The 26097-nt window shown below is 31.7% G+C and overlaps 1 protein-coding gene across 2 annotated transcripts in view; it reads left to right on the top strand.

The window, feature by feature from the left end:
* Nucleotides 1-26097, top strand: part of Epha3 (EPH receptor A3) — a 342712-nt gene that overhangs the window by 300817 nt on the left and 15798 nt on the right. For both annotated transcript variants that reach the window (XM_015478632.2, XM_015478631.2), the window contains exons 13-15: nt 1428-1637; nt 18857-19006; nt 20781-20974. In XM_015478632.2, coding sequence (XP_015334118.1) covers nt 1428-1637; nt 18857-19006; nt 20781-20974 — 554 coding nt within the window. The remainder of the gene's footprint in view (nt 1-1427; nt 1638-18856; nt 19007-20780; nt 20975-26097) is intronic.

Below are 26097 nucleotides of genomic sequence, written 5' to 3'. Positions count from 1 at the left end.
TGTCTTTTTTATATATATATATATATATATATATATATATATATATATATATATATATATAAATAAAAAATATATATAGAGAGACTATTCTTTAAATTTACAATCTTTGTATTTTACTACATTTGATATATCATTTTCAATTTTTTATTATATTTTTATTCATTCTTTTTAGATCTACATGTCAGTAGAGTGTATTTTGACATATTATACATACATGGAGTATAACACATTCTAATTAGGATCTCATTCTTATAGTTGAACATGATGTGGAGATTTACTGGTTGAGTATTCATATTTGAACATAGGAATGTTATGTAAGATTTATTCGACTGTCTTTCCAATTCCCGTACTCATCCTTTTTCTTTATTCCCCTTTATTTTAATGTTTCAACAAATATTATTTGCAAATAAATGCAAAAATTTTATGGCATTCAAGAGTCTGCAGTGTCTTGAGTTGCAATGGCAATCACTAGTCTGTAGGGGATCAGAGAAGGTATAGCTCTGTTCTCAAAGTATTTTTAATACTTTGTAAATTGAGATAGATAGATGATACATAATTTGATACATAAAATATATACTGTTATTAATAATCATGGAGGAAAATTATAAATTGTCTTGGAGTGAGAATTGGCCTACTTTAATATTCACATGCCAAATACAGTTTTTAAATTATTTTCATAAAGACTTCAAAAACATTTTCTAAATCAGGTGATTGAACTATTATAATAGGCATTCACTTAATATTATTGTTTTAGTAAATATATGTAGATGTAGAATTTCATGTTAGTGTATTATCTATATATTTTAATCTGTATGTTTCTATTTGAATCCAAGTGAATTGGAAGTTTTTCTAAATCTGAGACTCCATCTATGACTTTGTCTTCTTTTGCTTTCTATTTTATAACCTACAAATGAGGATTGATTACTCAGGGTTAATTCAAAATACAAAAAAAAAAAAAATCAATCAATAATTTTTGTCCTAATTAGGTACTAATTATTTATGATCATCATTTAAAATTTAGTATTTTACTTTATTTGAAGCAATTTATAACATATATAGAAACCAAGAAGGGATAATGAAAATTCAATCACATAGTATAAACCTTCAATAGATCCATTGCAGTTTTTTGTTCTTGAATTTAATGCTTCTGAGAAAGAGCTTGCATATCATATAAAGAATGGAGAACTTCTATTTTTGAAGCTGGTTTTGATTACATAATATAGTTTTGGAATTACAGCTTGTATGCAATTTTGCTATAGCCTTGCATCTGTCTATCTCTCTACACATCTTGTTAGTCTTGAGTGCTTTGAGCTAAAACATGTATAATTAGTTTCATTACAAATTTGGGAATGTATGATTTTTAAAGAAAAAAAAAGATATTTTTTAGTTATAGTGATATATCTTGGCATATTGGAAATGTTTTGCAGAAACATGATGCCCAGTTTACAGTCATCCAGCTGGTGGGAATGCTTCGTGGTATAGCATCTGGCATGAAGTACCTGTCAGATATGGGATATGTACACAGAGACCTCGCTGCCCGGAACATCTTGATCAACAGTAATTTGGTGTGTAAGGTTTCTGACTTTGGACTTTCACGTGTTCTAGAGGATGATCCAGAAGCTGCGTATACAACAAGAGTAAGTAACATGGCTTTTTCTCCCCTTTAATCTTCACTTTCCATCTTGTATCATGTGTACTTGTAAATAAATAAAAATGCTTTGTCAGTTTTGTTTCCCATGGAAGGAAAAAAGCTCTTAAAATTAAAATACTGGTAGGTTGAGACAGGAGGATTGCAAGTTCTAGGCCAGCCTCAGCCTTAGCAAGGTCCTGTCTCAAAAAAGTAAAAAGAACTGGTTATGTAGTTCATCTATAAAGTAGCCATGGTTCAATCCTGAGTACCAAAAAGAAAAAAGGTTAAAATTAAAATATTATTTATTTTGGGCAAAATGATGGTCACTGTTAAAAAGATGAGTAATATCTAAATTCTGAAATGCCATTTTTAGATATTTAGTTTAATAATTTATTCAAAAAGGTAGCAAGGTTTTCACATGCCTACAATACTGGTACATTATATTTTTCCCCTTTTTTCATCATGGTTCAGTCACCTTATGAAAGCAGAATTGGTAAAATCTCAGAATGCCCATCATTAATTTAAAATTTAAAAGCACTTTAAAAATTCAATATCTATCTGAATAGTACATGTTCATTTTATAAAACTTCAAAACAAAGTAATAAAAAAAGAAAAGTTTTTCATAATTTTGCCAATCCTAGAGAATATTTGTTTGGAATCATTTTTAAGAGTTTTCTTCATCCTTATATATACAGTTGATTAAAAACAGGATTATTCATTATGCCATTTTATACCATGTTTTTTTGCTTAACATTTACCTCTTGAGTGTATTTCAATGTCAATAATCTTTGTTCTCACCCTTAACAATTTGATTTATTAATTCCTTTGTCTGTTTTATATTTTAAAGCAAACTCTACTTAATAAGTGAATATTATTATATCTACTACCAATATTTTAAATGAAAAACACATAAATAATCTGTTAGCATTCATAATTGTGTAGGTTTAATGATATCCTTGTAACACATTCTGAAAAGTGGATTATCTTTGTCAAAGAGTCTACCTATTTTCTTTCTTTCTTCCTTTTTTTACTATGAATTGAACTCAGCAGCTTTAACCACTGAGCCATCCTCAGCCCTTTTTATATTTTTTTTAGAGACAAGGTCTCACTAAGTTGCTTAAGGCCTCACTAAATTGTTGAGGCTGGCTTTGAACTTGCGATTCTCCTGCCTCAGTTTCCGGAGCCCCTAGGATTACCACCACCCAGCCAGTGCCACCACATCCAGACCAGTCTGTGCATATTTTAAAAGTACACTTCACTATATTCCTGATAAAACTAAGTATTATTATTTTTAATAATTATTTATCAGGAAAAATTATATCTAAATTTTTTAAATTTGCAACTATTTGAATATCTCTTCAATATTTGATAGATTTCTTTGAAATCCCATTCTCTTTTTTTGTTACCAGGGATTGAACTCAGGGGTACTCGATCACTGAGCCACATCCTCAGCCCTATTTTTTGTACTTAATTTAAAGACAGGGTCTACACTGAGTTGTTTAGTACCTGGCTTTTCACTGAAGCTGGCTTTGAACTCACGATCCTCCTGTCTCAGCCTCTGAAACCGCTGGGATTACAGGTGTGTGACCACCACACCCAGTGAAATCTCATTCTTCAGAAAAAATTTATGTGAAGAAAATTCAGGAAATAGAAATAAAGAAGTAAAACTTAAAGTATTAATGATACTACCCAAGAATAAGAGAGATTAATATATTCAGTTTATCCATTCAAAATATTTTCTATGCAATTTTGCATATTTTTACAAAAATAAATTGTACTGATGTAAAATCATTTTAATCTATCAAATCAGTACATTCTTTATATATAAATTCAACATTATCTTGAAATATAAAATCAGAATTTTTCAGATGATTAAGTATACTTTTATAATATCATTTAATTATTATAGCATTCTGTTTTACTTGTGTACACAATTTATTTAAACAAGGCTGTATTTATTTTACAGAATTATAATGTTTCAATATTATTAACAATATTCTGATGTACATCTTGGTATATGGTTCATCTCTGTTTATGATTACCTCTTTAGGATAAATATCTAGAATTAAAATTGCTGGATCACAATGTGTACAAATATGTGAGAATTTTTGGTATTTGAGTTGCCCCAATTGTCTTTGATACATCAATTTGCAGTTCTAGTGGCAGTACATTAGTTCCCACTTATCTACAGTGGATACCTTCCAAGACATCCAGTGCATACTGGAAACTGCAGATAGTACTTAACCCTATTTATGTTGTATTTTTTTAAGCCATTAAATTGATAAATTTCAACTTTTCACATAAAGAAATCATTTTTATATCTTTTTTCTGGAAAATCTGCACTGTAAGCACACTTATTCTTACCCATTATTAATTAAAATAAAGGTTACTGAGTAACTAAAAGGCAAATAAGAAATACAGCATGGATACCCTTGACAAAAGGATAATTAACATTTGGGTTGGATGGAGTAGAATTTCATTATGCTGTTCAGAATGGCATCCAGTTTAAAATGTATGAATTGTTTCTTTCTGGAACTTTGATCTTGCAATCCTCCTGTCTCAGTCTCCAGAATCCCTGGGATTACAAGCATGGGCCACTGTGCCCATGTAATATTTTTGGATCATGTTTGACTGCAGGAACCTGAAACTACCAAAAATGAATTGTGGGTAATGGGACCTTCTACATGTAAGCACCTGTTTCTTACACTCTCACAATCCAAAAGAATGGATAGTTCTTAAAGACAGAAAACTTCTGCTATGTTTTGGTTGGATTCCAAAAGTTGATTCTTCATTAAAAAACAAACAAACAAAACCCACTTGTTTTTGTAAATCATCTATCTTGACAGCTCAGTTAACAACCACAAGACTGTCACATGGCATCCATATGATACTTTGTCAAAGAGCCTAATTTGCCAAATTAAGTTTCATTTTCAGCAATAGTGACAGAACCATAGAAATACAGCAGCCCAGTGCTCTTGGTATATTTCTACATGACTTAAGAGTTGGCACACTCTCAATGGCTTTATAAATTTTTGCTCTTCTTATTTTTAAATGTACAGGTGGTGTATTCACATTTTTAATATATTAAGTATTTTTAAAAATGTATCCTGCATTTTGTGGAAGATAGTTTTTTTTTTTTTTTTTTTTTTTTTTTTACTTTGCAGCTAGTTGAATTAAATTTATAACAATGGTTAAAATTATACTTCTCTGAACACTTTACGGAATTGAAAAACATGGGTAATTAAATTCTTCTTCTCTGATCTCCACAAAAATTATTCATCCAGTTCTCTATAATAAGGCATCATTTTTATAACTAGACTATCATCCCAGAAGACAACATAGTGTATTGAACAATAACATATTTATTGTCCTGAAAAATGTGCTTAATCTCATCAGTACTATTCTGCTTCATTAAGATATCCTTCAGAACCTTCTGCTGCTATACAGGCTTCTAAAATAATTCCTGAAATTACCAAGCTTGCTTACATTGTCCTTGTTGTCACATTACTTAAAAAGTACTTCCAATTTTGATAAATATACTTGATAAAGGCTTATATTTGAAATAAGTTCAATAAAGTTCTAATTTTTATGCCATATCCAATTATTAAATGAGAGGATCCTTATTCCCAGTACAAATCTTGACTTCTATTATATGTAAAGGAGCAATTTCTCTAGTGGTAGATGGTTAGATGAGCCCGAATCTAGATCATCTACTCTCTAGAGAAGAGAACTGTGTTGACTTTCAGTTTCATTTACACAGGTGGTTACTTTGTTAGGGCCAAAGAGTCCCAATGACCAGTTCTTTTGCTCTTAGTAAAAGAAGGGTACTGTTGTGTCAAATTTTCTCATTATAACATTTCTCTAAGATAAATACAACCGGCTCTTTGCACTGATATTTCAGTATCAGAGGACACTTAAAAGCCACGCCATTCAATGGATTTATTCACATCAAAAGATTTAGGATTCTACAGTATTCATTTTTTTTTAATTTTCTTGAAACTCCCTCAAAATATCCATGGTGGTCCTCGCTTATTTTTGAGAATCTGAAATTTGCATCTGCATTTCTAGAGTAATTTAATAATCATTGATTTAATGTCTCATGGTAAGTCTTGTGTAGTATAAGTTGTTGATTTACTCTAAATACGTAATATGATTATAAATTTATAGGGCTGCTATTCTTTTGTACGAAAATGCACCAAAACAGCTAATTAAATCACCATCCTAAGTTGTCATATTGGGAACATGACAGGAACATTGTTATTGCAAAAGTGTTTGGAAAATTCCTCTTCTTGGAATTTTTTTAAAGCTACATTGTGACAGCAATAATCAAAAATTTTTATTCACATAATATTTTGGGAACTAGACTTGACTGAGATGAAATTTCCCATCTCAATAAGTTTTATTGTGTAATAAATAACAAAACTAGTATTTTATTACATATATAGTAGTTTTATCTGCTTTCAAACTAAAACAGTATTATTCAGCTGAGATACCCACCTTATATATTTAGTATGCTATGATTATGGTTATTTCAGAAAAAGCAGATTCATAATTTAAAGCACTGCAGTGAGGCATTTTTGTTGGATAAACATACTCTGGTTAATCTTCTTTATAAAGCAGCCCCATTTTTTAAGTAATAACACGTTTCACCTAGGGTCTTGTGTTTCTACAATTCAGAAATTAGCATTCAGTGCTTCAATGCATGAACCCTTTCCCAATTTCTCATCTGAAAGTTATTATCTTTAGGTAGAGAATGATTGCACAAGGAATCATGAGGTATTTTATTTGATGTCACTGCCATAGGGACTCAGCATCTCCCATCCCTTTTTTTCCCTGGTATTAGAAATTGAATCTAGGGGTACATTACCACTAAGCTACATCCCCATTCTTCTCTCTTTCTTTCTTTCTTTCTTTCTTTCTTTCTTTCTTTCTTTCTTTCTTTCTTTCTTTCTTTCTTTCTTTCTTTCTTTTTTGGAGACAGAGATTCACTAAGTTGCTTAGGGCCTCACTAAATTGCAGAGGCTGGCCTTGAACTTGGATCCTCCTACCTCAGCCTCCCTAGTCACTGGGATTCCAGGGGCGAACCACTGCACCCAGCTGCAGTGCCCTTTGCCCATATTTAAAACATCTGAAGGGAGTGACAGGCCTGATACTAGAGTAACAGAAATTATGTCAGATAATTCTATATTTTAAGAATTCTTAAATTGTAGAAAGTATTTGAAGAGATCAGAACATGCACAAACTCAATACTTAAAACATTTTTTCAGACATTTCCCCATGCTGCTTTCTATGCTAACTTAAGCACATTGCACTTGCCTCTCAGATATTCAACAGTATGCCTGCTAGGAAAGGATGAGCTTAAATAGCAATATATATTTTTGTGTAATTTTCTCTTTTCCATAAAGATATTATGTAGAGGATTTGATTTTTTTTCAATGTTGGTTTCTAGTTATTTCTCTACATTTCTCACTAATGCAAAAATTCCAAATGTTGACACTTCATATTGTATATTATTATTATTATTATTATTATTATTATTATTATTATCATCATCATCATCATCATCATCATCATCACTTGGTACCAGGGACTGAACTCAGGAACACTCCATCACTGGCCACCTCACTTTTGCTGAGTCTGGCTTTGAACTCACAATCCTCCTGCCTCAGCCTGTTAGGCCACTGAGATTACAGGTGTGCACCACCATGCCTGGCAAAATTAAACTATATTACTATGCATCCTGCAACCTCTGTAAAATTCCACTGTGCACTCATTGGATGTTGAGCATAAAAATGTCTATAAAGTTTTAGTCTTTTTATGAAAATAATTATGATTTCACAGATCCCCTGATATGCTCTTGGGTACCCATAGATGCTTGGATGACACTTTGAAAACCACTATTATACATTCTTTAATCAGGAAAAATGCCTTAAAATTAATAAACATTTCACTAGTTATTCAATTATATAAATCTGGATTATGACATAGTTTTATATGATATGTTTTAAATAAATAGCCTTGAAAACTTACCTTTAGCTGCTCCTTAAGACTAAAAATCATCTTGAAAAAGTCCTTGGATTTTATCTGTGATAGAAATGATTGGAACATTAGGCCTATTTACTTAATTCAAAAAGTATTACTTTTTGTTTATAATAAAAAATAATTTCCTGTGTTTGGCTTCTCAGAATGTGAATCTCACAGTATAATTATTACAAGTCTCCTATTTTTGTTTGTCCTGGGCTACCACTTTGTTTCATTCCTAAAACATGTTAACAGACAAGAAATAAATTTTCAGTCATTCCTTTTATAAAATATTATTTCATGAAGATTGTTAACACTTTTGTGTAGATGCATACATATATCTATGCATATGAACATTTTATATTCTTGTTGAAACATATGCAATTTAAAATCCCAACATGATAGTGCTTAATTTTCTTTTTTATAGTGGATAAAGTTATAGAAAGTGTAGACTCATCTAATTTATATGCTGTGTAGTCACTCCATCCAATTCTTCTCAGGTCCTCAATTTCATTGTAGGAGAATAATTGTTACATGAGCTGTTTAGGGAAGTTTCAGAAAAATAATTGATTTGCTCTTGGTTATATTTTACATTATTACATATATATATATAATACCTTTCTTTTGTTTGTTTATTTTATGTGGTGCTGAGGATCGAACCCAGAGTCGCACCTATGCAAGGCAAGAGCTCTACCCCTGAGCCACAACCCCAGTCCCTATTTTTCTTTTTATTTCTGTTTTGATATAGTATAATTAGTAAATTAGTACTGGAGATTGAACCCAGGCGCTTTACCACTGTGTTACATCCCTAGTCCATTTTGTTTGTATTGTTTATTTGAGACAGGTCTCACTAAGTTGCCTAGGGCCTTGCTAAGTTCCTGAGGAAAGCCTGCAACTTACGATCCTGATACCACAGCTACCTGAATCACTGAAATTATAAGTGAGCACCACCATGCACAGCCTTACCTAGTGGATTTTTATATTGGTTCAGAGCACCTGTCTTTGGTCAGAAAAAAAAAGTGTCTTAATTTGTATGATAATGTAATTGTTTTTTAGATATGTTACTCTGTAAAGTTGATGCCAGAAATATTGTACTATAAATTTATTCCATTTATTTCCATTTCAATAAAAAGAAAAAAAATACATTAAAATGGTTAAATATTCTTATTCATAGTAATCTGTTTTAAGAACATACATAGTAGAAAACATGGGTCTTTGATCTGATGGTATGAGAAAAAAGAGTATATTATTTTGATAAGTAATATATGTTATATATCATTTACACATGGAGACACATAATAACAAAATATCTAATTAGTGACTCTCATATGCTCACAATATTTTACACTTTCACACAAAATAAATAATATCAACCACAAATTTACTCAATAGAGTTATAAGTATGAATATGTCCATACATAGCTTCACAAAGTAAAGTCATTTACTGATAAACCCAAAAAGTCTAAATGACTTAGTAATTTCAGTCATCAATGTTGCATCCAAACTTAATCAGAGGTCTAGAGTTTTCTAGCCACCTGTTTCAGACTGAGGAACATCATGAACATTTCAACATGTGAAAAAAATCTATCCATCTATCCACATTTATTTTGTGGTAAATCAAAACTATAATTTTGAAGTAAGGAGGTATATAAATGTACTTAAATATATTAAGTACAGTTTTAGCAGGAACTGTTTTCTCTAAAATACATGTTTTCAACCATTAATTTACTGATTTAGCACATATGTGAGTATATACAACACATCGGGCACTGCCTGGGCCCTGGAGATCTAGAAAGCAAAACAAAGCCCTGACCTCAAGGTGACACTCTAATGTTGGAACTCAGATCATAAAAAACAAGCAAAGGCTTAGAGGACTAAGATAAGGAGTGTGGGCAATGTGCAGGGAGTACCATTTTAACAAGAAGATTAGAGTTTCTCTGATAAAATGGCATTTGAGAAAAGAACTAATGAGAGTGAAGGAGGACAAAATTGATCTCAAGGCTAACTAAAGTCTAATTTTTCTCTAATTTTTAATGAATAATTTTACTCATTTTTCTGATTCCAGAAAATGTCTGGGATGGGTTATTTGAATCATTCCCTCTCTATCACCCTTTTCTACCATGATTCTATGTCATGGTTCACAGCCAGTTCCCATGAGATTTTCCTTTTCATTTGCTAACCTGATCTCTGGAGATGCCACATTTTTCAAGCAGTTACTTGCTAAACATGAACATGCAAGGGAACAATTTCCATGATATCTGAGGGTCCCAGCATTATCAGCAATATCTCAGTGGATATTTATGGGAATCTCAACCTATCATTTCATCTTTTCTTATTTCTCAATTGTCATCAGCAAACAAATAAGCCTTACTCAAGTTTTGTTCCATTTTTAATTATTAGAATGGATCTAATATTATTTCTATTGTTTTCATTGCAAATATACAGAAATCCTGCTACCTTAAATAAAATTTTCAGACTTATTTACTTATAGTATTGCTTCCTTGTGAAACTGTATTCAAAGTGCTGAAATTTCAGACTTTTTTCAGACTAATGTTTTAAATATTTTTAACTTGTACATAAATTTATATTAATGGTATAACTTGTACATATCAATATGGTTATAAAATATATTGCATTGTATATAATGCAACATATAAATATATATATTATGTAATGTTTAAATCATACTAAACATATCTATCTAGAACTTTTATCATTTCCTTATGGTGAAAATTTTCAAAATAATTTCCTGTAAAGTTTTGAATAACACAGGGCACTAATGTTCTTTATAGCCACTCTAGTGTACAATTGCACACTAGAACTTCTTGCTCCAACTCAGCTGTCACTCAGTACCCATTGATTGCCTTTTCCTGTCCCACCATACCTTCCATGTAACCACCATTCTACTTTCATCTTTTGCACCATCATCGTTTGCATCATCATTCCACCTATAGATCATATGTCCTTATTTTTCTGTACTTGGCTTATTTCCCTCAAAGTAATATCTCCAGTTCCATCAATTTTGTTGCATATTCATTTTTATGGCTGAATAGTATTCTGTTGTGTTCATGGAGGACATTTTCTTAATCCATTTATCCATCAGTGGACCCTTATGTTGTTTCCATTTCTTGATTATTGTGAACAGTGCTGCAATGAACAAGAGGTTCAGATGTCCCTCCAGTATACAGATTTCATTTCCTTAAAATGTGTACCCAGTAATGGAAATGCTGCATCATATGGTACTTCTAATTTTAATTTTTTGAAGAATCTCCATACTGTTTTCTGTAAAGCCTATACTATTTTGCATTCCCACGAACAGTGTGCAATGGTTCTCTTTTCTCCACATATTTGCTTGCACTTGTAATCTTTAGTCATCTGATTAATAATCATTCTTCCTGGGTTAAGGTGGTATCTTAATGTGGTTTTGATTTTTATTACCCTGGTAAATAATGATGTTAAGCACATTTTCTTATACTTGTTGGCCAGGTATATATTTCTTTTGAGAAATGTCTGTTTATGTTCAGTGTTCATTTTTAATTGGGTGTTTATTTTTTTGATGTTTAGTTGTTTGGAATTCCTTGTTTATTCTGAATATTCACTCCTTATCAAATGTATACCTCAAAAATATGTTATGCACTCTGCTGATTATTTTTCTGTGCAAAAGCTTTTTAGTTTGATGTAATTTTGTCTGTATTTTGCTTTTAGTATGTCTTATTTTTTCTTCCTGCAGTGCTGGGAATTGAACCCAGGTTTTGCACTTGCAAGTCAAGCAATCTACAATTAGCTAAACCACTAGTTTTAACTAACAGAATGAAAAATCACTTATCTGCCAATAATAACTTTAAAACATATAATTTTTTAATTTCAGGAAAGAACTTTATTTCCATTGCTTGCAATCAAGGCCAGGACCTTGTAAATGCCAGGCAGGTGTTATATCACTGAATTCCATCCCCAGATATTTTTTTGCTTTTGTTTCTTGCACTCATGATGTCTTGCCCCAAAAAATCCTTGACCATCTAGTGAAGCATTTCCCTTATGGGTTTATTCTAGGTGTTTCATTATTTCAGGTTTTACACTTAAGTCTTTAATCCATTTTCAGTTGACTTTTGTAAGGGGTCTAGTTTTATTTTTCTGCTAGTGGATATCCAATTTTCCAAGCACAATTTATTGAAAAGAAAGTCCTTTCCAATGCATGCTCTTAGTACCTTTGTTGAAAACCTGTTGGTTGTAGATAATGTAGATTTACCTTTAAACTTTCTATTCTGTTCCATTGATCTTTGTGTCTGTTTTTAGGAAAATAACATGCTGCTTTGACGACTACAGTTTTGAAGTATATTTTGAAGTCAAGTAGTATAATGCCTCCTGCTTTATTCTTTCTGTTCAAGATGGAGTTGGTTATTTCTGTAACTTTTTAAAATAATGAATTAGGTGTTTGTTATATATATACACCACAAAATTTGGCACTTAAAACTTTTCTGAATCCTGAAAAAATCTGAATCCATATTGGCACATGTATTTAAACTTAGCCCTCAATATTTGTTTTGTTTTTTATGTAAGATAGAGATTACATATCAGATTCCTTAACTTTTATTTTGTGATTCTGAAAATGACATCAATATTGTTTATTTGTATTTCATTTCTTGTGTTTATTTGTGTTTCACTTCTTGTGTTTCATTTATTCATCTCCCATATAGCAACTTACAATGTTAAGATCTTCCTGACTCTAAATAAATTCTTAATCATTTCATATATTATTGAAAAATCACAAACATTCAAGGGACAGGCTTTTGCTACCTAAAGGATCATCTGTCTCAGATCTCTTGTGGCAATCAACATCTGCTGAAACTATTCTCTCAGTGGTGTTTAGATTTGAACTACTGGGGATGAAAATAGATGCTTCCCCTGGGAGTTCTCTTGGATTGCCCTGCACCTTGTTGTCTACTACAGTGAGTGAAATTTAGTCCCTGATAATAGATAGATGGTACATCCTTTAGCAAAATGATTTATCTCTGCATTTCCACTTTTAACCTGAGAGGCCAATATTTGCCTCCAGGTTAAATACTCAATTATTTAGGGTTTACTAGATAAACTCTCCAGAGTCCTTTGTCACTTTCAGTATGGCCTGACAGCTCACAGATAGGCATTGTGAAACATGAATCAGCAAACATTTCCTAAATCAGTGAAGAAAGATTGGTATACATAAATAGAAAAGAAGTTGGGACAGATATGAGATATTATGTCTCAACATGCAGACATTTCATCAATTATAATCCTTTGCCTTGAAGCACCCCAACCTGTAGTAAATGAGCTGACTTCAGCTAAGCTACTGGAACATTCTGGCTTTTGGCCAGATGTCTCATTTAAACTGTCTAAATTCATTAAGTTTAGAAAAGTGAATTGCAAGATCTTTCAAGAACAGGTTCACTGGGTGATTCTTACTCTAACTTCTGTTTCTTAACAAAGGAAACATAGTTTTGAAATCCAACCAAATCCTGGATTGGAATTTAGCAACTATATAATTCTTCTACCCAAATAACCATTACAATTTTTGCTTACAGCCTTTATTCATCTCCTTTAATCCTTCTGTAAGAATTTATAGGATTTAAACCAGATACAATATAAAAGTAGATATGCTGTTAGTCCAAAGTTAGTCCGTCTTTACGAGGCCCAGATAGTTAACCCTGAAAATGTCAGCTTTCTTGATATTCATGTAGGTTTAATGTAAAAATATAAGGGGGAAAGAGCTAAGATTTATATGACATTCAAGTTGTTTAGCTGTTAAAAATGGATTAATACGGGCTGGGGATGTGGCTCAAGCGGTAGCGCGCTCGCCTGGCATGTGTGGGGCCCGGGTTCGATCTTCAGCACCACATACAAACAAACATGTTGTGTCCAACGAAAACTAAAAAATAAATATTAAAAAATTCTCTCTCTCTCTCTCTCTCTCTCTCTCTCTTAAAAATGGATTAATATTAGCATATAGTCTAATTTTATATTCATGACTGGCCTTAGTTTATGAATAAAAAAAATAGTTGCATAGGAAGCTTAAGCAACCTGGCTAAAATTAAGTTGGAGTGGCACGGGTGATCCCAGAAACCAAGACTTCTGATTCCTAGTAATCTTAAGAATTCAAATGAAATAAATAACTAAATCTCCCCCTTTGTCTCTACCCCAAATTACTTAGTTACACACACATGAATGTTGGGAGGAACCAGCTCTAGGTTTGGCTTTGCAAATATAGGCAGCAAACATTAACATTTTTCTTAGTGTTTTTAGATATAGATGACAGTATAGTATATTTTGACATATAACCTGAGCTCCAGCCAGTGTCTGCAGGTGAGGGGATGGACCCGGGCCTACTGTGAGTCTGGATCCCATGCAGGTCAGTGTTTGGCACATTTTTAAAAAGCTAGAATAAAGGATTTAAAAGTTTTGACCATAAAGCAATAATGAATATTGGAGGAGATAAAATGTTTAATCTGATTTAAACATTCCACAATGCATATATGTATTGAAGAATTGTATCATCCCAATAATATGTACTATTGTAATGATTTTATGTGAGTTAAAAATATGATTTTTTTTTTTTACCTCATAGAAGTAGAGTAGAATGTTGGCTCCCAGATTCTGCATGGGGGGGATAGGGAGATATTGCTAAAATTATGCATAATTATAGTTAGGAATAAATTTCCACAGATCCATTTATACACAAAGTGACTATACTAAATGACTACATACTGTATGTTCAAATAATTTCAAAAATATTTCACCATAAAATGAAAACTACATGAGGAAATACATTTGTCAATTAACTGGATTTAACCATTCTACAATGTATGTATACTGCAAACAATCATGTTTGAAATGAAACAATGTTATCTATCAATTTAAAAATAATTTAAATGCTAGAAAATAAAATAGAAAAGATTTAAGCTTAAAAACCCATTTTTATATATCCCAATAACATTATTCTGCTGGGATTCTACAGATAAGACATCTAATTTAAAATATCATCTACATAACATTAAATTAAGTAACAAACATCATGCTTAATACTGATGACTAAAAACATAGCTGCTAATCTTTGAACTTAACTGTTACTTTGTTATTCTACTTTAAAATTTTAATTAGAATAATTCTACCAGGGTATACAGTAGTATCCATGTGCACAGACTGAAATACTTTAAAAATTATTTTGATGATTTTAGGGTTGTAAAGTTATAACTATAATATTAATATTGAAGCCATTGATGTAGCATGTATACTGTTTATGAAGGGAAATGAAAATCTTAAAAGCATATGCAGAGTGTAAATGCTGAGTTTGTATATATTGTGGCAAAGATTCAAAGTTTTAGAGATGCTAAAATATGATGCTCAGTAAATCTTATATTTACTACTATTTTGAAGCAATTAAAATGTTTTAATGCAAGAACATTTAAAAAAATAAATTGTGCTGTGCTTTTGCTTACTATTTATATTGGCATCTTCATATTTAATGTTTACATCTATTCTGAGATACTAGATTCAATTTGTTACCTTAAAAAGTACTGAACAATTTAAAATGTTGAGAATTATCAGAAATCCTTAGTAGAATCTACTGTCTATAAAATAATAAGTCAGTTTCCAACTTGATGGAATTATATACTTCTTTACAATAAACAAGGTGTAAATAGGACAGGTAGAAAGTCACATTCTATTTTATCCTATGGGAATGCAAAAATGAAGGTGAAAGGCAAGATCTTTAAGCAGTGGAAGGATCAGACAAAATAGAGTGATGCATTCTGCCTGGGAAAATCCCAAATATTGCATCTGAGTTCATCCTTTACCAGGATGTTTAAGCAGGAAGGTTTCTAGTGATACGAAGGCAGGCAGGGGAAATATTTTCAAGAAGCCACCATGTACTCAGGAGAAAGGGGATTCAATCAAAATGAATGAGCATTTATTGAATGGCTACTCTGCACATTCGCCAAGATAACTCATTTAAATAGAAGCCTCTCTTTCTCTGAAGTGAGTACAAGCTCATGTGAGTTATGCTCATTATTTGAGCCTTATAATATATTCAACTTTTCATGGACTTGGGATTTCAAATGAGAGTCTGGGAACTCTAATTTTACTTCTAACAATGGATATTATTACAAGATCTACTTCTACTAAAACATTTTACTAATGTTGAACATTATGAGTTTAAAACGACACTGTTGTTTAATTGAAGACTTTGTGATAACATAAACACTCACCTTCTATTAAACTCCATATTGATTTTACTGGTTTGAATTTCTTCTATAGTTTGTTTTTTGAAGTTTAAATTAAATACGTACACTGTTGGTTTATTTTGCTTTCATTTAAAGCTGTGGTGACCTGATGTTTATCATTGTGGAAAGTAAGGAAGTTTTTAAAAATTCTTTTTATTATGATTTTGTATTTTAGCAACAAAACCAGCATTACTAACTTTGAATATTGGTTTGTAGTTGACAATGACCTTTCCCTTAGATCCTCATTTAATGAACTTCTTAGACCACTAATAAATGTGTGTCAAACTATTAAAGGGACTGAAAAAGAGGAAAGAAGAGAGCATTTGTTGAGTACTCTATTAAGGAAAAGATATTTTATTCATTGTTTTACATATATTATAAATCCTTTAACAATGACAACAATTCTTAAATAATAATTAATAACCCTTAGTCATTTTTATTCTTCTAATTTACCCAGGGATAGATAGCATCATTTACAGGATGCCTGGCTAGGGAAAGGGTGAGGGTCTTAAATCTATGATTATCTTTGCATTCTCAGAGCTAAGAAATTGTTATATTAAAAAGTGAGAAGCTGTTATACTAACAAGTGTGTGGGTGTGTGTGTGTGCATGTGCGCGCGCACACACAGACCCACACATGCAAGCATACTGCAGACTACAACTGTTACAAAATGTGTGAGGAAGAGAAAAGAATTCAAAAGTGTAATGTTTTCATTAAAATAATTTACCACACATTTTCCCAAACGTATTTCCCAGGTGAAAGCAAATAGCAACTGATTGGAAATCTTTCAGGAAATAGTTTGCTTGTGTCTATAATCACATGCTACATTAGAAAATGCACTATACTAAATCCCAGGCAAGTTCAGAGATTCAGGAGAGCAAAGATCCCCAGGAAGAGTTGGGCATGGTGCCTCAGCAAAAACTCCTCCAATAGCTTTACATCTGTCTTCAGAACAACTCAGATTCTTTCCAAGCTTAAATACGGGTGTTGCTATCTACTTCCTAAAAAAGGTCACTTTTCAGTATTTTGTTATTTTAAGAAATTTTATTGAAGTATACTCAATTCTTTCTGAAAAATAATGATTTAAGACTAAGAATGAAACAACTTTGGTGTGTTCCATTTTAATCCTGGTTGAAAAAAATTTCAAAAAAACAGGTTCTTGGTCATGACTGACATTAGCTTACTGTTATTTTTAATTTGTATATTCTAATTCATATATTTTAATTGCAACAATGAACATTGGTGACAAATATCTGTCTTTTATTTCTAAATAGATAAGAATTTTCAGCATGGAAAGAGATTTTCTGTTATTCTTTTTCTTTTTTTAACCGGCCATTCATATACTTTCAGTAGTTTGCTTCTAGTGAAAGGGAAGGAAGGGTCACTAAGAACATGTCAGAGTATCTCTAACTGATTTTAAAATAGTGCATTCCTTTTGTACCATGAATATAGCTTTGTTTGACTTCTGTTAATTCTCTGAGTTCTTTAAGTAAGAGAAAGTATTTCCAATGGTTCCATTGGAATTCTGGTTAGATTTTGCTAAGTGCCACATCTGTAAATCTGCTTTTGTCAAAATCAAGAGGAAATACTTGAAATCTTGAGACCTCCAAACCTAAATTTGATCTAAGCATCCGCAACAATTGCCACTACCTCATAGCTGCTCGGTGTAAGGTCCATGGACCACAAGAACCAGCATCACCTGGAGCTTGTTAGAAATGCAGACAGTGGTTACACTAGAACTCCTAAACCAGAATTTCTATTTTAAGAAAAGTGTGTCCTTAATGCAGTGTCAAATTTGAAAAGAAATGTGCTCTTTTTCTGTATTTATTCACAGCAAGTAATTATCATGCCTCTTTGCCTGACATTTTTCAAACAAAAGGGTCAACATGTTATTTGTAATTGTCTCATTTGGAGTAACTAGCATAGTATTTCCCACATGGCTGACAATAGTAGATCCTTATTAAGTTTATATTGTAAATTGAGAGCAAATTCCTGGAATTTATACCTTTATAGCTCCTACAATATATATAGGCAATATTATTTTCCTCCAGAAATAAGTCCTGAGAATGTGATCATTATATCTAGTAATAAAATATTTAAATTGTATAATAATTGTACATGCTCAAAGAGAGAGTGTGATATTTCATTACATGTATCCAATATGTAATGAGCAAATACGTGTAACTAGAAAATCCATCTCCTCAAGCATTTATCATTTCTTTGTGTTAGTAACATTTAAAAGGACAGTTTATAAATTGGAAAGGTAGCAGAATACAACAGTTACTAATATGGCATTATGTAAAAATGTGGATGTGTAACCAATGTGATTCTGCAATCTGTATTTGGGGTAAAAATGGGAGTTCATAACCCACTTGAATCTAATGTATGAAATATGATATGTCAAGAGCTTTGTAATGTTTTGAACAACCAATAAAAAAAAATAAATTGGAGAGAGTAGCATTTTAACTACATTTTTGAGTTTATTTAATGAATACCCGTATTTATTTATGTGAAAAGGCATGGTCTAAAATATATATAAATATTAATTCATTATTTTTTAACTAACATCACTTGATTATCATAAATATATTTTAAATCAACAAAGGTGGTATCACTTTAAGTTCTGAGGTGAAAAATCATAGTATAATATATTTACATCAGTTTATTTGGTTGCAGATGACTAATTAACATGCCATAGTTACAATAAAATGAAAATGGTTAAGTGATTTTCATTTTTTTTAATGGTTTCAAAAATTTCCCAAATTGTTTGGAGGTAATTTTGCTGTAAGTGGTGTGTTCCTTTGAATATTAAAATAGAATATCAAAATATTTATCAGAAGCTGCTGTTCCATTTCAGAACAGAAATACCACAACACATTGTATTGGATTTGATTGTTTTGTGTATATGTTCTATGTATTACCCATTTACACGCATGTGATTTTATTCTCAAAGGGAGGGAAGATTCCCATCCGGTGGACATCACCAGAAGCAATAGCCTACCGCAAATTCACATCAGCCAGCGATGTATGGAGTTATGGGATAGTTCTCTGGGAGGTGATGTCTTATGGAGAAAGACCATACTGGGAGATGTCCAATCAGGATGTAAGTGTGTATTTGTAGTTTATGAGTTATGAGTTCAGATTAAAAGATCAAGCTGTGCAAGGAAGTGGAGCATAATGAGACCAGGTGGCTCCTAGTTTGTGACATTGAAATTGAACACTTAGAAGAAATGAAACTATTTCCAAGTCTTGCAAAGATATTAATTGAATTGCTTTTACAGCTTTATATATTTTCCTAAAGCAGGGGTTTAGGAATGAGACAAAATGAAACATTTGTAACAAGAATGTAATAAAATAAGTGATAATAAGAAAACCCATATATATATATATATATATATATATATATATATATATNATATATATATATATATATATATATATATATATATATATATATATATATAATACACATATAAAATATATATAATATATAAATATATAATAAAATGTATATTATATATTTATGTATTATATATTTATATATTATGTATTATATATATATATAATATATATACAGGGTGTATTTGAAATATTTTTGCTATGTTTTTACATTAGTAAAACACATGCTTGTCATGCTTTCTGGATTGAATTAATACATCTATTCCAATATTTTGTTTACTTTTTTTTATTTTGCAAATTCAAACCAAAACAACCAATTTTCTACCATGTTGTATTAAATGTGCACATGAATTTAGTTATAGTAATTGAAGTTTCTTAATAGATAAAACAATTTTTAATTTTCTATTATTACTTTGGTATGATTTTTCTAAAGGAATTTTATTTTAATAGGTTATGTTTTGCTAATGCTTACTAAGAACACGTTATTAATACATGGGATCAACATCTTTCCAGCCAGAAACTTTGAGCATGATCCCAAAGATACAAAAGAAGGCAAACTGAAATACTTTTAGTGATTTCCTCCTTACCACTTGTAGAATTGTTTCTAATGTATTTTGATAAATAAATCTTTCTGTAGTTCCTCCAATAAACTTTTTTTTATAATGATACTGGGATTAATAGCCTCAGTTTCCCACATCTCTTTTTTCCAATTTCTCTCTATATCAGTGGATCCCAAAGTGTGGTCTCTGTAGCATCAACTTTTTAAAAATACCTTTATTTTATTTATTTTTATGTGGTGCTGAGAATTGAATCCAGTGCCTCACATGTGCCAGGCAAGGGTTATATCACTGAGCCACAACTCCAGCCCTGTAGCAGCAACTTTAACATGGCATGAGAATTTGAATCTGTATTTGTTTTTTATACAAATTATCAACCTTTACCACAGGTGGTTAGAATCAGAAAGTCAAGAATTGAGGGAAGTGCAATAAAGTTTAAAAAACATTGCTTTGCATATTATAAAAATGCTAATGAAATAATAAATGCTTAATTGTGTTGCAAAGAAGATTTCAAAAAAAGGGAGTTACTATGATTTGGTAGGTACCATTTGAACTGTAGTGTAGCTCAAATCTGTATATGAATTTTCTTTTCATGCATTCATATAATATTTCCATAGTGACCTATAAAATCAAGTAATTATTTCTGTATAACAAATTTCCCTTATCACTTGGCATTTGTTAATTTAATCTAAAACGAATCTTTGCACACTTTTCCTAAATTTACCTTCTTTCACTTGATCTTCCTTTAAGTGCTGTTTCCAGCCATGAATAGTTTATTATTTGCTTCATCAGCTATTATCCTTTTAGGCAATTTAAAATGATAACTTTTGAATCTAATTTTAAAATATTCTTATCAGTTTAAATGAAGAAATAGAATAAATCCAACCTCTTAGATCCTTGGAAACTTTTCTTCTTACTCAGGTAATTAAAGCTGTGGACGAGGGCTATCGCCTGCCACCCCCCATGGACTGCCCAGCTGCGTTGTATCAGTTGATGCTGGACTGCTGGCAGAAAGACAGAAACAACAGACCCAAGTTTGAGCAGATTGTCAGCATCCTGGACAAGCTCATCCGGAATCCCGGCAGTCTGAAGATCATCACCAGTGCAGCAGCAAGGTGACACATTATATTTTGCATGCTGCACTCTGAAGTGCACGTTTGCTGTCTCCAAGGGGATGACCTCCCACCCCCACCCAACTGCATTCTTTGAAACTTGCATTTCTCAAGATGAAGAGTTATGCTTTCTTTTCTTGTTCTTTTGGAGGAATTCTCATGCTAGTTGATAATAATGATGAAAATCTGAGATGTCTTTAACATTCACATTAACTAGAAATGTCTCTACATTCATGCTTGTTTTAGATTTTGGGAAATGGGAAAACCTCACACACAACATCTTTCCATTAACTCTCCATTTTTGGAAGAAAGAAAAAGGGAAGGAAGGAAAGAAAGGAGAAGGGAGGAAGGAAAAGTCAACTTCATTTTTTTATTTAAAATAAAGTTTCAAAAAGATTAATAGCAATATAGTTAAAATATCACACCAATTTTTAGAAAGCAATTCCTCTCTACTTTGAACAAATATTTCTTTAATGTATATGGATTGCCAGTTATGGTGCTAGATACTGTTAAGGTTAAAACTAAGAGTGAAATAATGCCCCTATATCCCAGGACAGCAGCCCAATGTAAATATGATACAATCCTGAATATGATGCAATCTTGAATATGTCATGTCCATTAAATTACGTGGGTACTTCTTCCAGTCAAGAATTGCCTGAGTTTCCTTACTAGTTTTTGTGTTGTGGTAAACTACAGTGCACCTACAAAGGACAATGGAAGAAATGGTGAAGAGGAGAGGAATTTTGTGAGGTTTCATATCAGATGAAAGTAATTAAAAAGACCAAGGCTATTTGTACTGTTTACTAATGTAGATCTGACTATGCACATAAGATACAAACAGTTTTGATGATGATGTGTACATTTGAGGGCTTTTATTTTTTTTGTTCTGATTTATTATATATATATATATATATATAGTTTATATTTTAAAAGCATTCCTCTTGTCAACTAGTGAGCTAAGCATGTCAGATCTATTTGGGACTTCTAGCTGTGATTATACACTAAATGATTTGAGGACTAGTGATTCAAAATATCTTGATGTAATCAATGGAATTTTCTCAGTCCAATGTTACTCCTCTACTAGTCTCAATTGTTCTATTTCCATTAATGCTGTACTACTCTATTGTTTTCATTGCTACAAAGTTTGGTAACAAAAGCTGACATTTAAATGATGAGAAAATCCTTGATTTTCACTTTAAGTTGTCTGTTTAAACATTAAAGTATTTGTGTGTGTGTGTGTGTGTGTGTGTGAGAGAGAGAGAGAGAGAGAGAGAGAGAAAGAGAATATGTAGAGACATGAAAGTTCAATTAACTATGCTTTATACAGTATTTTTAAATTAATATTATATTGCAATATTTTAGAAAATCAAAATTAATACCCTCAAATCTGTAACAAACAAAACATCAACATATTAAATGGAAAAAGAACTGAAAGAAGTCAAGCAATATTGGAATATGAAGCAAAAGAAAAAATGAGCTCCCCCACCTGCATGCTTGTGTGTGTTATTTTCTATCTATATTAATATTATTGACAAAGAATAATTGTGTATATTTAAGGTGCTCAATGTGTTTAACATTTTTTTTTGTACCAGGGATTGAAGCCAGTGGTGCTTAACCATGGAGTTGCATCCCCAGACAGAATCTCACTAATTTGTTTAGGGCCTCACTAAATTGCGGAGGCTAGCTTTGAATTTACAATACATTTGCCTCTGCCTCTGGAGCTGCTGGGATTAGATGTGATAGGCTCAATGGAATTCTGATATACATACATCTACATTATAAGATAATTAACACAATCAACTACAATATCTGTAACTTCACGGTTATCTTTTATTTGTTTAAACGAAATTTTTTGTGGTTCCAAGAAATAAACCCAGAACATTACACATATTAGGCAATCATTTTACTATTAAGCTAAGTCTGGAGCCTTTTTTTAAAAAATTTATTTCAAAACAGGGTCTCACAAAGTTGTCCAGGCTATCCTTGAACTTGTGATCCTTGTGCCTCAGCCTCCTGAGTAACTGGAATTACAGACATGTGCCACCATGCCCAATGGCATTTTCTTCTTTTTAAAGACTGAATTTGAGATATGGATCACATTTTTACATTTTTAATCCATTTATCTGTTGTTAATATTTAGGATATTTCATCTCTTGACTTGTAAAAATGGCTTAAGGAATATGAGAGTGCAAATATATCTTCAATGTAAATTTTATTTCCTTTGGATACATAGCCAAAACTGAAATTGCTGCAGCATTTTAGTTTTGACATGCATTTCCCTGATGATTAGTCAAGTTGAGCATCTATTCATCTATCTTGTTTCCATTTGTAGGTCTTCCTTGGGAAAATATCTATTCAAGTCTTTCATCTATTTTTTTTTAAGAACCAGAGATTGAAACCAGGGGCAATTTACCCTGAGCTACATCCCCAGCCCATTTTATATTTAATTATTTTTATACAGAGTCTTTCTAATTTGCTTGGGGACTCTCTTAGTTGCTGAGGCTGGCTTTGAACTTGTGATCCCCATGAGCCTCTGGGATTACAGGTGTGTGCCACAGTACCCAGGTCTTTTGTCTATTTTTTAATCATGTTATTTGTGGGGTCTTGTTTGTTTTTTGTTTCATTTCTGTTATTTCATTTATGAATTTCTTATAAGTTATGGATACTAACCCATTATTGGACATATGATTTATAAATATTTCTTCTCCATTCTATGGATTGCCTTTTCATTCTTTGAAAAGGAAATTATTTTCTTTGCTATGAAGAAAGTTTTTAACTTGACGTACTTCTTATTTTTATTTTTGCTTTTATTGCTTGTGCTTTTGGGGCCATGTCCAAAAAAAAAAATGCCAAGATTAATGTCATGACGCTTTCTTCTATGTTTTCTTCTAAAAGTTTTATGGTTCAGGTCTTAAGGTCAAGTCTTTAATTCATTTTGAATTGATAATAGTGAGCATACACTACCCAGATTTTCCATTATATTTGCATAAAATAAATAAGAGGAATCTGGACAAACTGTTATTATCAGTATGTGAAAATATTAGTTTGTTGAAAGTAACATTTAATGGTTACTAAAATTGAAGTTAGTGATAAATCTTCAAATAAAACTTCCCATAACTTATTCCATAAGGATGAATCTCTGTTCTAAACTTCACAGGGAGAGACAGTACAGACTCTTTTGGAATCCACCTGACAGTTTAACAGCTAACAGGATAGCAAACCTGTCCTTGCTGGGGCCATATGGTCCTCATTTTACACCTTGAAGCCATTTCTTTTGATCTTTACTCACTAGTAATCATAGCAAAGAAAACATTTTTTTAACTTTCTCATATCATAAAAAAGACATTTTAAAAATGCCCATAGGATCTTATTATCAATATAAAGCTGATTTATGTAATATGATATAGGGATATTCAACATCAATTTTAGAGATATAGTCTTAATATTAGATCATAGTATAATAGAATATTTCCCAGCATCCAAGTTTTCATATACTTTTTTAACTGAGTTTCTCTCTCCTCTCTCTCTTCACACACACACACACACACAATGATGAAAGATTATATTTTATACAAAATTTTTTCCTAATATGTATTCATTAATACCTGAAAAAATCATATGTTTTGTCAAAATACATTTAATTTTAAGGAATGTAAAAACATTTTTTGTATACAAAGTGCTATTCATATTAATTCACTAAACATAAAAGTTTGGTGAATGTTATGCTTCTTTATTGCCATTAGTACACAAAACTTGGTAGATCAAATCATTACAGTTATGAAGAATATCACATTGCCTGCCATGCAAGCATTTCAAGAAATGCTTTTTCCTTCAGAAAATTTGCTTTCTCACTTTTAACAATAATTATTTCATTAATTTTCATAACTGATTAAATTCATCCCTCCCTTATTCATCCATTTAATTTTTCAGTGAGCCCTTGAAATATATTTAACTGAAAAAGTAGAAAGCAATCTGATGAGGACTTCTAACAGCATAATAAGAATGAATTGGGACCTGTGCTTACCCATTTTGTCCTCTCTTCTAATTAATTGTAAGATGGAGTGTCCCTCTAATTATCAGAAGCAAATCCATTTTTCCCTTTTTTTCCTGTGTGTCCCCATCTCTCTCCTGCATATGTCAAGGTTATTTCTTTCTATATAATCTTTGCTATCGAAACATGTCATGATTATATTATTTCTCACATATTCTTGGTGATAAGCAGCATTTGGGGAAATTAGTTAGCTGTACACCTATCCCATGGTACTGACTTGGAGTCTATAGGAAAGGAAAAGAGAACTTGGACATTTAAAAAAAACTCCAGGTGATTCTCATCAGAGATATTGAGGAAGTCCTGCTGGTTAGTGTCATCTCTGCTGGCCACGTATCTCTGCAGACTACACACATATTTCTCTATCATACTTTACAGTTAAACTTCTTTCAAATAATGGTCTCTCAGACATCTCTAAGTCCCTTTCATTTATCATTCCATTTTCTCTTGCTAGCCTGATATTTCCACTGATTTTCTCATTAGTTGAATACACCAAAAACTACTCATTTGCCCAATCAGGAACTGGAACATTTCTTGGGCCCCTTTCTTGCTTCACACACTTTGATCTGGGAGTTTACTGGATTGGTTTGGTCCATCTCTGTCCTTCTCAGTGGAAACCCTCTTCTATACTTATTTGCTCTTCTGACCTAGACCATGAAGGACCTTCCTGACTTGCCTCCTGCTTCCATTTTTTCTCTGCTCCAAACATCTTTTCACATAACTTTCAGAATTTTCTTACCAAAACATATCTGTGATAATTTTAGTCACCTATTTATAATCAATTTTAAATTCTCATTACACTTAAAAAAATCTAGACTACTTTTTATGGTTTAAAAGGTCCTGATTCATTAGTATCATTCATTTTATTTAAATATTCACTTACTCATGTGTTTCAAGAAATACTTATAGTATGCCAACCTGCTATGTGCTTAAACCCTGTGTAGACTCTGGAGAACAAGGAAGAAAACAAATATGGTCCCTGTTGTTCTGGAATTTACACTATAGAAGATGTACAATAAACAATAGACAATTTTAGATTATGGGAGGAAATAAATAGATGGCTGTTATAGACAACAAA

The sequence above is a fragment of the Marmota marmota genome, unplaced genomic scaffold (genome assembly GCF_001458135.2).
Source record: "Marmota marmota marmota unplaced genomic scaffold, marMar, whole genome shotgun sequence".
Taxonomy (NCBI): Eukaryota; Metazoa; Chordata; class Mammalia; order Rodentia; family Sciuridae; genus Marmota; species Marmota marmota.
This window is presented reverse-complemented; position numbering and strand designations above follow the sequence as displayed.